Source organism: Pinus tabuliformis, chromosome 2_2 (genome assembly GCF_031772625.1).
Source record: "Pinus tabuliformis cultivar Carrire ecotype Pingquan chromosome 2_2, CPIR1, whole genome shotgun sequence".
Taxonomy (NCBI): Eukaryota; Viridiplantae; Streptophyta; class Pinopsida; order Pinales; family Pinaceae; genus Pinus; species Pinus tabuliformis.
Window position 1 is genome coordinate 1,213,143,810 of NC_142300.1, and position 13,220 is coordinate 1,213,157,029.

At 39.9% G+C, this 13,220-nt stretch overlaps 1 protein-coding gene across 1 annotated transcript in view; it reads right to left on the reverse strand.

Moving 5' to 3' along the window:
• Nucleotides 1-13,220, reverse strand: part of PDK (pyruvate dehydrogenase kinase) — a 95,060-nt gene that overhangs the window by 47,557 nt on the left and 34,283 nt on the right. The window contains exons 3-5 of the mRNA XM_089405993.1: nt 12,052-12,310; nt 11,687-11,867; nt 10,154-10,301 (exon numbers count right to left, since the gene is read on the reverse strand). Of these exons, the coding sequence (XP_089262119.1) occupies nt 10,154-10,301; nt 11,687-11,867; nt 12,052-12,310 (588 nt within the window). The remainder of the gene's footprint in view (nt 1-10,153; nt 10,302-11,686; nt 11,868-12,051; nt 12,311-13,220) is intronic.

Below are 13,220 nucleotides of genomic sequence, written 5' to 3' on the forward strand. Positions count from 1 at the left end.
GGAATTTCCCAAAACGCTTTCTGGGTTCTTTGGAATACATGTGCCCAAGCCTCCCTGCAAAATTTGAGGCTTAGAGCACATTCAATGCTATCCCAAATCAACAATAATGAGTGGAGGGGAGTGATGTATGTGGTGTCGGGAGGCGGGACCACACAACCAAAATCAGGGTTTCCCATGTAGTGTCACCCGTAAAGCTAGTAGCCAATAAAGGAGATCCCATAGGTATAGATACAAGACTAACCACCACGTTAGACAAGGGGGCAAGAGTACAAACCAAGCCCATTCTTTCCACTGAATCCCCCCACTAATCCATGTCAAGATGTGTCCATGATAAGTAAGCAAAAATACCCAATTACATAGTGAAAAGCCATAAGTTCGGGGTTGGAAGGCCCACCTTCAAACATATGATCATAATAGACAGGCAATGGCACATAATGGCAGGGTCAGGTGGTGGAGAATGGTGGCACATCGAGCTATCTAGAGGCTGCAATGCGTTGTTGGCTGCCGGCTAAAGACAAAGCTAGGAGAAATTTTTTCTTATGGTTGTCATCCACTGGTGGTTGGTAATAGTACCCAATAAGATAAACAAAAGCAGATCTAGGTTACACAATAGTTGGAGGGTTGATTCATCGAGGGGCTACATAGCCACATTGAAGGAATAGAAAGAGCACTAGTTTTCATTATACCCTTTGTTGGAAATTGGTGTTATCGAATCCAAGTAGTTGGACAAATCCTTATCAGGGATATCTTCAACTAGGTGAAAATCTCAACCAATCTCATAGTCAACCCAAAGATCAAATCCATTTCTCAAGAAATCGTTCCCAGTTGAACTTGGAAATTTGAGTTGTCTTAGTCAAAAGTGGGGACAATTAGTCTTCTAGACTCTAACCCTGTTTCATGTCCAAATTGCCAGGCTAACTTAGAGTAGATTATGATTCGCAAACCCTACAAGTGAAAAAGTAATGTTGGGCCAAGGTAAGTCTCATTTACAGCAATCAATTTATTTCTAAAATCTCAAAATATTTTCTCTTACTATTTGTAAAATAAAAAACACAAAAATATTTACTAGTTTGCAACTTTGCATTACTAGATTTTTATATCAAGATAGCCAGTTGACCCTTGGGTTTTTGAACTAGATTTCTAAGGAAAATATACCTTTGTTCTTTGCTCTTAAAACATTTATTTCACAGTCGAACAAGGACTAATATTTCCCCCAAATTGTTGATCCTACCGTGCGCGCTCCTCTGCTCCCGTCGCCGCCTACAACACTAGGTTTGAATTGTTCTTCGGCCGCTCAGTATGGCCCCTCCGGAGGTTCCACCGGAGGAGGCAACTCTCCAACACGCCTTCTCTGCCTTGATCAAATCCATGCCTCCTCAACGAGCTCGCCCTACAGTCTCAAAGTTTGTGAGAAAACTTGATGGGTTACATGAAGTCTCTCTCCCTCCAACGTTGCCCAAAATGGTTGCTCTTGCCTTGGCAGAAAAAGGACTTATTGGGCAATTTACAGGCCTTTGGCCCTCTCCAAAAACAGTTCAGAGGTGGGTGGAAAGGAATTGGACAGACAAAATTCAAGGGAAAATCTCTATCAAATTTTGTGGAAAGGGATACTTTACATTTCATTTTGAGACAAAGGAAGACAAGGATTTAATCTTCCGAAATGGACCTTATTTCATGGATTCCAGAGGTCTATATTTAAATAAATGGACTCCGGATTTTGACCCGGAGCTTGATATTCCTAATGCGGTCCCTGTTTGGGTCTGGCTTCCTCACCTCCCCTTGCACTGGTGAGGAGATGAATCAGTGCGTGCTATTGGGAATGCTGTTGGGAAACACATTGACCGGAGTGAACCGAAAGATAACATGCAGGCCTACGCTCGCATCTGTGTAGAAGTTGATTTGGGCAAAGGCCTGCCAGAAGCCATCAAACTCAAGGTCGACGATTGAACGCACATTCAGCAACTTGATTATGAGCAAATCCCCTTCAAGTGCAAGGTATGTCACGAGTATGGTCACTTTGCTAATCGTTGCACTAAACTTTCTAATGTAGAAAATATTCCACAAGAAGAGCAATGGGAAACCGTTACAAAAAAAAAAAGACAGCCCCTAACCCTAAACTATCCCATGAAGCTAGTCCTTCCTCTAGACCTTCCCGCCATCTCTCCTTCCTCCTCTCCCCCGCCCTCATTTCCTCCCCTTTCTTCTCCACAACCTCCCCTATCTTCTGATCGCTAGCCGGATCCCCTTCCTTCTTCCCCCTCCTCCAATCCCTTTCACATCCTCTCTCTTCCTGAGGAATCCCCTGCTCCCTTGATTCAATCTGATCCTCCCTCTTCTCCCCTTCCCCAGGTCACTTCCTCTTTCCTCCTGTCAAACCCTCCCCCTCTCAGAATCACCAGAAGCAATTCTAAGGAGCATGGATCCACTCTTGACAACCAAAAGAAGCCTGGAAGAAAATCTACCAAGCAGCACAGGGACGAAAATGCGCAAAAAGACATAGCATTGGGGCTCCAAAACCCCATTGAATCATTTATTCAAGGATCAATAGACAAAGACATAGCAAACAAAGACAAGGGAGGGAGAGCAACTCCTCGCACTTCTTACCTGAAATGATTAAAATCCTCTCATGGAACAGCAGGGGACTAGGGCACCCCTCCAAATCAAATGCCTTAAAGGACCTTATTATCCAAGAGAAACCAACTATTGTTTTACTTCAAGAAACAAAGCAGAGACAGTCGTAAATGAACAAGATTATTGAACAACATAAGCGCTACAAAGGATGTATATGTGATTCCAGAGGAGCATCAGGAGGAATTGCTACACTTTGGCTTCAAGATGAATGGAACAACACAGCAGAAAAAGTAGAACAGCATTGGGTCAAGATTGTCTTGCAGAACATTATGAGAAGTCAACAGATTGTAATTTACAACGTTTATGCCCCAAATCATTATAGGGATAAAGAAGTCTGCTGGGATTCCCTCAGCAACAACATAGAAGAAGAAGACAGCAGCAACATCATTTTAGGAGGTGACTTAAATCTCATTTTACATGCTAATGAAAAACGTGGAGGCAGCTTCACCCCAGATCCTTTTAGAAATCTGTTGGAAAATGTAATGCAACATGGTGATCTTGTTGGATATCATTCCAAAGAATCGTAAATACACCTGGAGTAATCGCAGATTGGGGAGAAATAATATTATGAAAAGGCTCGATCGGATCCTGGTAAATGTATCCCTCCTCTCCACCTTTTCAGCTGTCAATGCTTCCATCCTTCCTTTTGCTGCTTCAGACCATTATCCCACTGCCTTAACTCTTGAATCTCACTGCCCCTTGGGCCCTCTCCCTTTCAAATACAGCCCTTTATGGAATGACATCGAAGCAGCCAAAGAGTTGGTCCAGCAAACTTGGTGTCAACATGTTGAAGGATCTCCAAGCTTTATTTGGGAAAGCAAACTCAGAAATGTAAAGAATGCTCTCAAGAATTGGGCAGAAACCCAATATAAAGAGCCAGAAGCAAAGAAAAGAGAAGTGAAAGCCAAAATCGAAGAACTTCACTATGCAATAGAAAAACAAGAATATTATCAGGCTGAAAAAAATCAAGAAGAAAATCTTTACAGTCAGCTCTACAGTATCAGAAGAGATGAGGAAGAAAAATGGCGAATAAAATCAAGGCAGACTTGGTTGAAGAGCGGAGACAGGAACACAGCTTTCTTTCATAAGCAAGCCACTGTTCGGCAAATTAGAAATAATATAACAACTATCACAGATAACGCATGCACTCAACATAATGACCAAACTGCCATCAAAAACGCTGCCTCAGACCATTTCAAAGAGCTCCTAACTAAATCAGGGGAGGACGAAAACTATGCTAACCTCCTACAGCACTTGCCAAAAAAGATTGCAGCAGAAACAAATGAAAGGCTGACAGAAGAAATAAAGGAAGAAGAAGCCAAGGAAGCAATTTGGGGCCTCCAGCCAGACAAAGCACCAAGGCCGGACGGCTTTCCTATTTGTTTCTATAGGGAGTATTGGGAAATGATCAAAAAGGACCTCATCAAATATTTTAAATGGATTTAGAGGGAAAACAAATTAGGAGGCTACACAAATTCAACACATTTGGCCCTCATTCCACAGGAGAACCGCCCTTCAAATTTTTCTCGTTTCCGGCCCATATCCTTGTGTAATTCTTCCTATAAAATCTTCACAAAAATCCTTGCTTCCCGTCTCAAACCTCTATTGCCTATGTTAATCTCTGAAAATCAAGGTGGCTCTATGGCAAATAGGCAAATTTCAGATTCTATTCTCTTAGTCCAGGAAGCCATTCACTCAAGCCCTTCTAGAAATGAAAAGGCTTCATCCTGAAATTGCATTTGGCTAATGCCTTTGACAGGGTTAAACATTCCTTTCTATTTGTTGTCCTTCAAAACATAAGCTTCTCTTCCTTTTTTATTGATCTCATAAGAGCTTGTATCTCTGGTCCTTGGATAGCTCCCCTTATCAATGGCAGACCCGGCCCTACCTTTCAATCTTCAAGAGGATTAAGGCAAGGCTGTCCTCTGTCCCCCTACCTTTTCCTCTTAATGGCCGAATCCTTCAGTAGCGCCCTCAACCATAAGCGGCAGACAGGCCTCATCACTAGTATTAAATTTGAAGATGGAGTGAAAAACATCAATCACTCCCAATTTGCTGATGATACCCTGCTGACTGGAGGGGCGTCCACAATCATAGCTCGCAGATTCAAATCTTTATTAGACAAATTCATGAGATATTCCGGGGGAATGATTAATCATTTCAAAAGTTGTATTTATAGATGGAATGCCTCAGCTCAAACGCTTCAAAACATAGCCAACATATTTGGTGTGCCTTGCAAGTTAAATTGGGACCATTTCAGTTATTTGGGAATGCCAGTGAGTATAGGAAACGCAAGAGCTAATGTTTGGGAAACAATTTTAGACAAAATGAAAAGAAAAGTTCAAAAGTGGGGAACCACTTGGCTCAACCCTGCTGGACGATTGGTGCTCCTCAAATCGAACCTTTCCTCTCTTCCTCTTTACCAATTCTCCCTTGCCCAAGCTCCAGCTTCATTTCACCGCAAAATGGACAGTATTCTTAGATTTTTCCTTTGGCAGGGAGGGAAAATCGAAAAGAGAAAATTTAACTTGGTTGGATGGAAACAAGTCATTCAAAACCAAGAAAAAGGAGGTCTTGGAATTAGATCTCCAACACTTGCAAATTCAGCCTTTGGCGGTAAGATAGTCTGGAGGCTTATTGAAGATCAATCAGCTTGGTGGAAAAAAGTTTTGGAAGCCAAATACCTTAGCCACACAAGGCAGTAACTGCTAACAACTGAAATACCCAACAGAAACAGTACAAGGATCTGGAAACTCTGTAAAAAAAACCATCTCCTTTATGGCTCAAAACGTCTCCAAGGTGCCCAAAGGTGGCAGCAACATCAACATTGGCACCGATAAAATTATGGGGAATCAGCCAATTAACAGTCTTCCAGGTATGGCTCCAATAATTCTCTTCCTTCAAAGCAAAGGAATATACAGTTTAGACCAAATTTCACAATGGGATACAAATACCCAAGCTTGGAAGAGATGGAGCCTTCCTCCCATCCCTCAACGCCTTAAAGAGAATCTTGACAACTTCCAGATGCAGCTTCACAACATTGCTCCTACAATTAAAAATGGCAAGGATGGATTCCGATGGGACCCCACTGGCACCAGCTATTCAATACAAGCAGGCTACAACTATCTATGCAACATGGACTACCCGGCACCAACATGGATACATTGGAAAACAGTGTGGAAATCAGAAGCCATCCCTAAGGTGAAATTCTTTATGTGGACACTCTTAAAAGAGAAAACTCTCACTGTAGAAAATCTTAAAAAAAAGGTATTGCTGGACCTTCCAGATGCCCTAATTGCCGAGAAGCAGAGGATTCTATCCAGCATCTCTTCATATCGTGCCCCTTTGCTCTTTCTTGTTGGAATAGCATTACCCCATTCGTTCCTCTCACTTGGAACTCACAGCTAACCATTGGGGAAGTCCTTAACAACTGGAAAAAAAACTACCCCTGGCAATCCAAGAAAAACAACATTGTCAAGAGGGTGTGGGATGCCCTCCCATTTGCCCTCTTATGGAGAATCTGGATTGCTAGGAATAGCAAGATCTTTAAAGATAAAGAGACCTCAATCAGGCATCTTTGTAGCAAGGCTAAAAGCCTTGCGATAGAAACCATCGAAGCTAAGAGCACAAAAAAAATTGACATGGCAAGCCTTTGGGTTGAAGAAAAATATTTCATAAGGAGTCTGATAGATAAGGTCAGTATCCTTCCAGCAGCGAAAATCTACAGTAACATGGACAGCACTCGCAGCCACCGCTGGAAAATTCGACTAAAACAAGACGACTTCAACAATTGGCTCCGCACTAGCAACACCCACTCCTTGTTCTTTGACGGTGCCTCCAAATCAAATCCGGGAGCGGCGGGAGCAGGGGGCGTTATCTACAAACCCAATGGTGAGCCCTTAGTCACCTTTGAGTGGGGATTAGGAACCCTTTCAAACAACAGAGCAGAGGCTCTGGCGCTCTATCAAGGAATACTACAACTACAAATTCATGGAATCAAGAAAGCTATGATCTTCGGCGATTCTACTATCATTATTAGTTTAATGACTAGCAAGCGAAAAGCCTCCAATCTATTTTTACAGCAAACCATCAGCAGGTGCCAAGTCATGATCAATCAAACTCAAGAATTCCAATTTTATCATATCCTTCGTACCATCAATCGAGAAGCTGATAAACACGCCAGCCAAGCATGCATACGGCCAAAAGGAAATATCCTCTATAACAATGAGGATCTTTTTCAAATTCTTCCATGATCTCCATGACTTGTGACAATTTATCATATCTAGTGACTCACTTTTTTCCTAGGGCGTACCCTGACCAAATCCAAAACAATCCCGAGGTTATCTACTCCTCGCCGTCGGAAATCCTCCCATTTCTCCCTGAAGACTCCTCTGCTTTTCTGAATCCATGTTGCCCTAGTGGAATCCGTGATCTCATCAGCTCTACCCACGTGATCCTGTCCTCACGCCTTACAGCTCGCTTACTTCTTATACCTGGGTGCATCCTATTTATTTCCAGGCCTCCCTTCCCATCTTTGCTCGTCCCGCTGCTCTTGCGATCATCTTGGATCGCTGTTGTTTCCCAGTGCTCATTTTCAGTGACAGTTCCTTTTTTCCCCAATTGCTTACTCCTCCTACAGCAGTCCCTTCCTTGCCCGATTCTATACTTCAGCTCTCCCTGAGAGCCGATGGCCTCTGTTCTTTAATCTCCATTTATATATCCCTCATCTATTTTCAGTTCTTCCATTCGAGCCAGTGTTGCCATGGATCGCCTCTTCCCTTCTTCATAATCTAATTACCTATAATCATCCCTCCTCCTTATCTGCTTTCGCTTCAAACTTTTTATTTTCTGGAACTTCTTGCCGCCCTGCTCTCGGTCTTCTGAACCTTCACCCCTCTCACTTCCCTGTTCTTCAGAACCTCTGTTTGGTCTTTACTGCCACGGCTATTTCAGCTTGCTGGAGCAGTGTTTCAGTGTTTCTGTAGGACAAAGCCGAGGACCTCCAAATGGCCCGTGGTGAAGACTGTCTTCACTGCTGTGACTTGCAGGAAGAACTTGAGCAAATCAAAACGCATCAGCGCCTCTTGGACGAGAAAATAGATTCCGCCACCAGGATAATCACTGCTAAATATGAAGCTGATCTAAACCTATTCCTCCATCATATTTCTTCTCTGCAGGAGCAATTTAATGCCTTATCAAATACCTGCGCTCATATCCAGGAATCTATGGACATTCTCAAATACATGATGGAAAAGCTCAACGCCCACATACCAGTTCCTCTAGCATAAAGATCGCTGAAGCTGATAACCATCCAGAGGAATCCACTGCATATCAGTCATATAAGTATAGACTAGAATGTTTTGTAAAATCTGTTTACTTCTTTTCCAGTTTGTCCGAATCTATTCCTGTGTTAGAACTCTTCAAGTTGAAAATGAAAGCAATCTAGCCGAATGTTTTAATGTAATTCAGTTGCAAGCTCATCCTGTGAGCTCTACTCTTGTAATACTGGAGCTTAGCCTCCCTATCCTTTTTTGAATACAAACAGCAACCGAATTTGTCAAAAAAAAAAAACATTTATTTCACAAGGTATATCAAATATATTTTGCAGATCAGTATAGCAGCAAATTGTACATCAGATCCAGCAATTTTCCAAGCACAAGGGGCACTTCCAAGTAAGTAATTATCATATAAACCCTTGTATAAGTTTCCACAATCCTTTTACAAGTTTATTTCACCCCAATGGGGATTTGACCCCAAAACTTTGCAACAAGTTTCTAACTTGCTGGAAACGCAGATTCGGTTGTAGGTCTAAGTTTAAGAACGTATATATCAATATATCCTTGCTATCTTAGCTTCCTCCACCCCTAGATCATCAGTCTTGAGTGTTTATACACTTGTGGGTGGCCCCGAAAGGGGATTGTCTTACTGTTTCTGCAATTTTTCTGCGGTTTTTTTAGAGCTGTAGCTACAGACCAACAAGTAGATTTACACAGTACAGCGGCAGCCCCTTGTCCAAGGTACAACTCAAGAACATCCTACATAATTGGTAAGGGTTTTCTTTACTCACTAATTAGGTGGTCCATTGCATGAACTGCAGATAAATGGCAAGTTCTATGAAAATCAAATAAACAAGATAAGAAGAGGAATTGCCAATAAATGTAAGGGATTTTTCACAAAAGTAATTTGGTACTATAAATTTAAAAAGAAAAAAGGATATTATTCAAATGCATTAATTGTTATTATAACTTGCCTTCATCTATGTTTCCTTTTTCACGTGTTTATTGAAGGCAAAGTGCTATAACGCAGGTGTCAAAGCAAATCATCCTTCATGTTTACACTTTTATGAGGGAAATGGTAAGCAAACATGCAATCTACCAATCCATATCTTAAATAAATAAGTTATTAAGTAGGTATTGGATAACTTGTAATTTGAGAACTCACGGTTCTGTCATGACTTGTAACCATGTTCATAAAGTACGAGTGTTAGCAAGCTCATAACTTTAGGAAGTTTGAGCAGTGTTTGATGTTATTCAGGATTATTTTATCACAAATTTGAAAAATTGATAGGAAAGAATGCTGGAAAGACATGGTGTATTGTTTGACTTATTTCGTCTTTGATTAACGTTTGAGATTTTCCATGTGTTTCTAATCTGTTCCGTAATTATCATCACTAGTAATCTCTTGCTCTCTAATTGTTACCCTTGATAATCTCTTGCTTTCAAATAGGCACCATTGATGTATACATCCCAGAACCAGTACTGAAGGGGGATGTTCATTTTTTGACATCCCACATTTCGTCAAAGCCAATTTAATAGGCACTTTGTGCAATAATCACTTAGTCCCTCTTTCAGACTAGAAATGATCTTCTGAAAACATGAATCGGCAGCAAACTCAACAAGGAACTCAAAATAAGTGACTGATACCTTAAAAATTCTTAGTGTTACTCAGCTATGGCTTCAATACCAAGTTCCTGCTTTTTCTCACTTTCTATTTTCTCCAATTTGAAGCAAAGAAGTGACATGATCAAAGCACCCAATGTGGTTCATTTTAAAATTTTCCATCCAACAGCTGATTCCTCAATGGCTACACCGAACATCACAAATTCTATGCTAAATTTCATAGTTAAATTAACAAAACAAAGAAACTCCTTAAAATAAATAGGAAGAAATAGCCACCGACACCTCACTATGTAAAGAATAAGACCAGCAAATTCTGCTGACATTCAATTTTCCAATATGAAAAGGTGTGTGTGTGTGTGTTAGCATACTTGAATTTTTCTTTTAAATTGGTTAGATTGTTCTTTAAAAATTGTCATAAAGCAGCAAGTTATCCACCTGCGGTAATGAGAATAAATAATGCATAGAAAATGTCATATAAATATTCAATATCCAGAATAGTTTGTGTGTCTAAACTAGCGGACTCTATTCTAACAAATATAGAAAAATAAACTGGACTGGAACAAAATTCCTTCCAAACGTGAGAAATAATATGCTCAAAAATACCAATTAAACTGATTAATCACCTTGATTGTAACATCCTCAAGGCCATCAGCAACAACAACTCTAATTGGTGGGCACTCATGATCAGAATCCATATACCGTTCTTGGACAGCTCGCAACGAGTTCTTCACCAATTCAAATACCATGTGATGCAAATGAGTTGGCACATATCTGCTAACCATAAAACAAACACGAAATGGGCATCAAACAAACTTAATGTATTAATTAATCTATTGCAAAGAATAAATAGAATGAATATTTTAAAAGCTTCCACTCAAATTAAACATAAGCTACATAGTAGGATTGTAAATACAATTCTTTTGGAAAATCCAAAGTTTTGTATTTAGAACATTTTACAAGTAATGCCACAAATGATATGGAAAAGCACCATTCAAAATAACGACCCACAAAATGGTTTTCAAAAATTATGATATTTAGCTAGAAGGTCAAAGAGGTCTAGGACTGCCAAAAACATTTCTCCAAGTGAACATGTTAGCCATTGCTACTCACTTCCTCTATTTGATTCAACATAGTAAATGGAATTGAGTATAATTCTCACTCACTCAAGAAAGGCACATGGGTTGATGATGAGAATCTGTTCTAAAACCTAAACATGATCTTCAATCCAAATGCCATGGTGTGAAAAAAAAGTCCAAGAAAATCACAGCTTTAAATACTGTAACTGACAATCACTGTATTTCTATGTGTTTGTCACCCTACTGGACTCCCTAAAGGAATTTCACAGTGTATCAGACTCCCCATACAGGAATTTCCAACTGTATTTCTGCATTGTCTGATGCAAGTGTGAATCATGCAATTTGAATTTCTGTCCAAATTGCATCTTTCAAGAGGTGCCAATCATTCTATGTAACCCATGATTAAACAGTATTCTCCCCCCATTCCCCCGGATGGGTTAACAAGCCTCCACAAGACTTTTCAGAAGCTCCCATTCAGGATCCTGGCACAGATCACACCAGACAGACCAGCCCTGCGAGGTCCCAGGATCAGATTCACTACACGCCATACTGTTCTCCAGTTCCAACTGGGTAGCCACTCTTCCATTCAAATATTCTTCCCCTCAATCTTGGATGTTAGGAGTAATGGGCTTCATCAATCCAGGGCTCCTACCAGGATTCATAACCAGGCTACCACAACCCAGGATGTTCATAGGACAACATTATCAAGCAATGCATTGCTCAACCCACAATGATTAATGACTCAGATTGGGTGCCATCCTCTTTCTCTCCCCACTCAGATTCACATCCCATATGCCTTGACATAGTTATGATCTTGTTTTTGTATCTGCAGTAACTTTTATGTTTCTATTGACCAATTAGTTAGCTCTTTCTTTCCTTTAGTAGAGTAGTGATAGGAACTGTTTTTGCACTCCCACTGTTTATTCACATTAGCTGTAATTTTGAGTCCCATTGACCAACTTTCTGGTCCATTGTTCGAAAGTACCTTATCTCCCTTGTGCAGTGAAAACTTTAGAAATTAGAAATAACGATCCTCCTTAACATCAATATTATATGAGAGCAATGACAAAAGCAACTTACGCAAAAGTGAAACTTGGATCCCCATAAACATGAACATCTGGAGAAGTTCCATATGTTCGCATACATGCAGATCTTGCATCATCAATGGCATTTTGTGCAACTGTAACAGGAGATACTTTTGTACATATAAGACCAACATACCCTGGTGGAGGGTTTGGGGCATGCAAAGCCACATGCTGACCTGCACATTAAGCATACAAATTAATCCAGTCCACATTTTGAAATAAAGAGAAGTAACATGCTATATTAAGATTGACTTTTAACTTACAGACAAAATTTAGCAAATAAGACAGCATAAAAAGTAGAAATTTTTCAAATTTGAATATATGCAACTAATAACCAGATAGCAATGGTGAAACAAAAACCTATGAGCATACGAATGCCAATACGAGACATGTAAAATCGGTCAAGAAACTGGTGGATTTCTGGAAGTTCATTCAATCCTTGTTTGCGCCCTAAGTCTTTTTTCAGTTCCTGGATACCAACAGCCATAGTTTGCATTACATAATTATGCCGCATTTTAATTTCATCGATCAACTCTGTAAACCTTAGCTCATCCTTTGAGTCTTGTATCTCTGGAAAGTTCCGCAAGTCCTTAAATGAATCAACATACCAATCACGGACCTGTCATGACAACAAACAAAAGCATATCATCCATGAATAATGAGGATGCATATTGTACTTGAACAAAGGTTCCTAATTTTCTAGTCAGATGAAAATAACAAAAATGCATCAATGCTTAGATTATGAGAATTCAAAGTTATCACAAGGAAACAAAACAGTAAGATAACTGTACCTGGTTTATAACTTTAAAGTTTATACTACTAAAGATTAAAGAGAGGCAACTTTTACTATGAGCTTATTAAAGTAATGTACAGCACAGTTGACAAACGTCAAGTGAGCCAATAATCTGATGACCAAAACAATTCATATTTAACGTGAAATTTTCGTGCACAGTAATATTTAGCTAGGGTTGTGAGATATTGCCAACAAAAGATTATAGGTTTGTAAGATACTACCAAGACAAATAAGTCAATAGGCAAGTGGAGAAGAAAGAAATTACAGTAATACTCCTTTCTTGTGTTTCAAATTGCTGATAAAAAAACAACAGGATATGAATTCAAACTTCAGGGTATGATAGGTGAACCAAACCAATTTTCTAGAAAAAAACTACTGATCTGTTTTAGAGGCAAGTATTTGTAAAATATAATTCACAGCACACATACAAAGAAGTTGTCCCAATATCACAAGCAATCTCTTTGGGTAGGGTTGTGAGACATTGCCAATAGAAATTAGATAGGTTTGTAAGATACTACCAAGACAAATCAATGGTCTTTAGTCAATGAGCAAGTGGACATTAAAGAAATTAGAGTAAAATTCCTTTTCTTGTGTTTCAAACTGCTCGTAAAAAATGCATCAGGATAAGAGTTCAAACTCGAGGGTATGATAGGTGAACCAAACCAATTTTCTAGATAAAACCAGCTGATCTGTTTCAGTGAAAAGTATTAGTAAAATATAATGCACAGGAAATAAA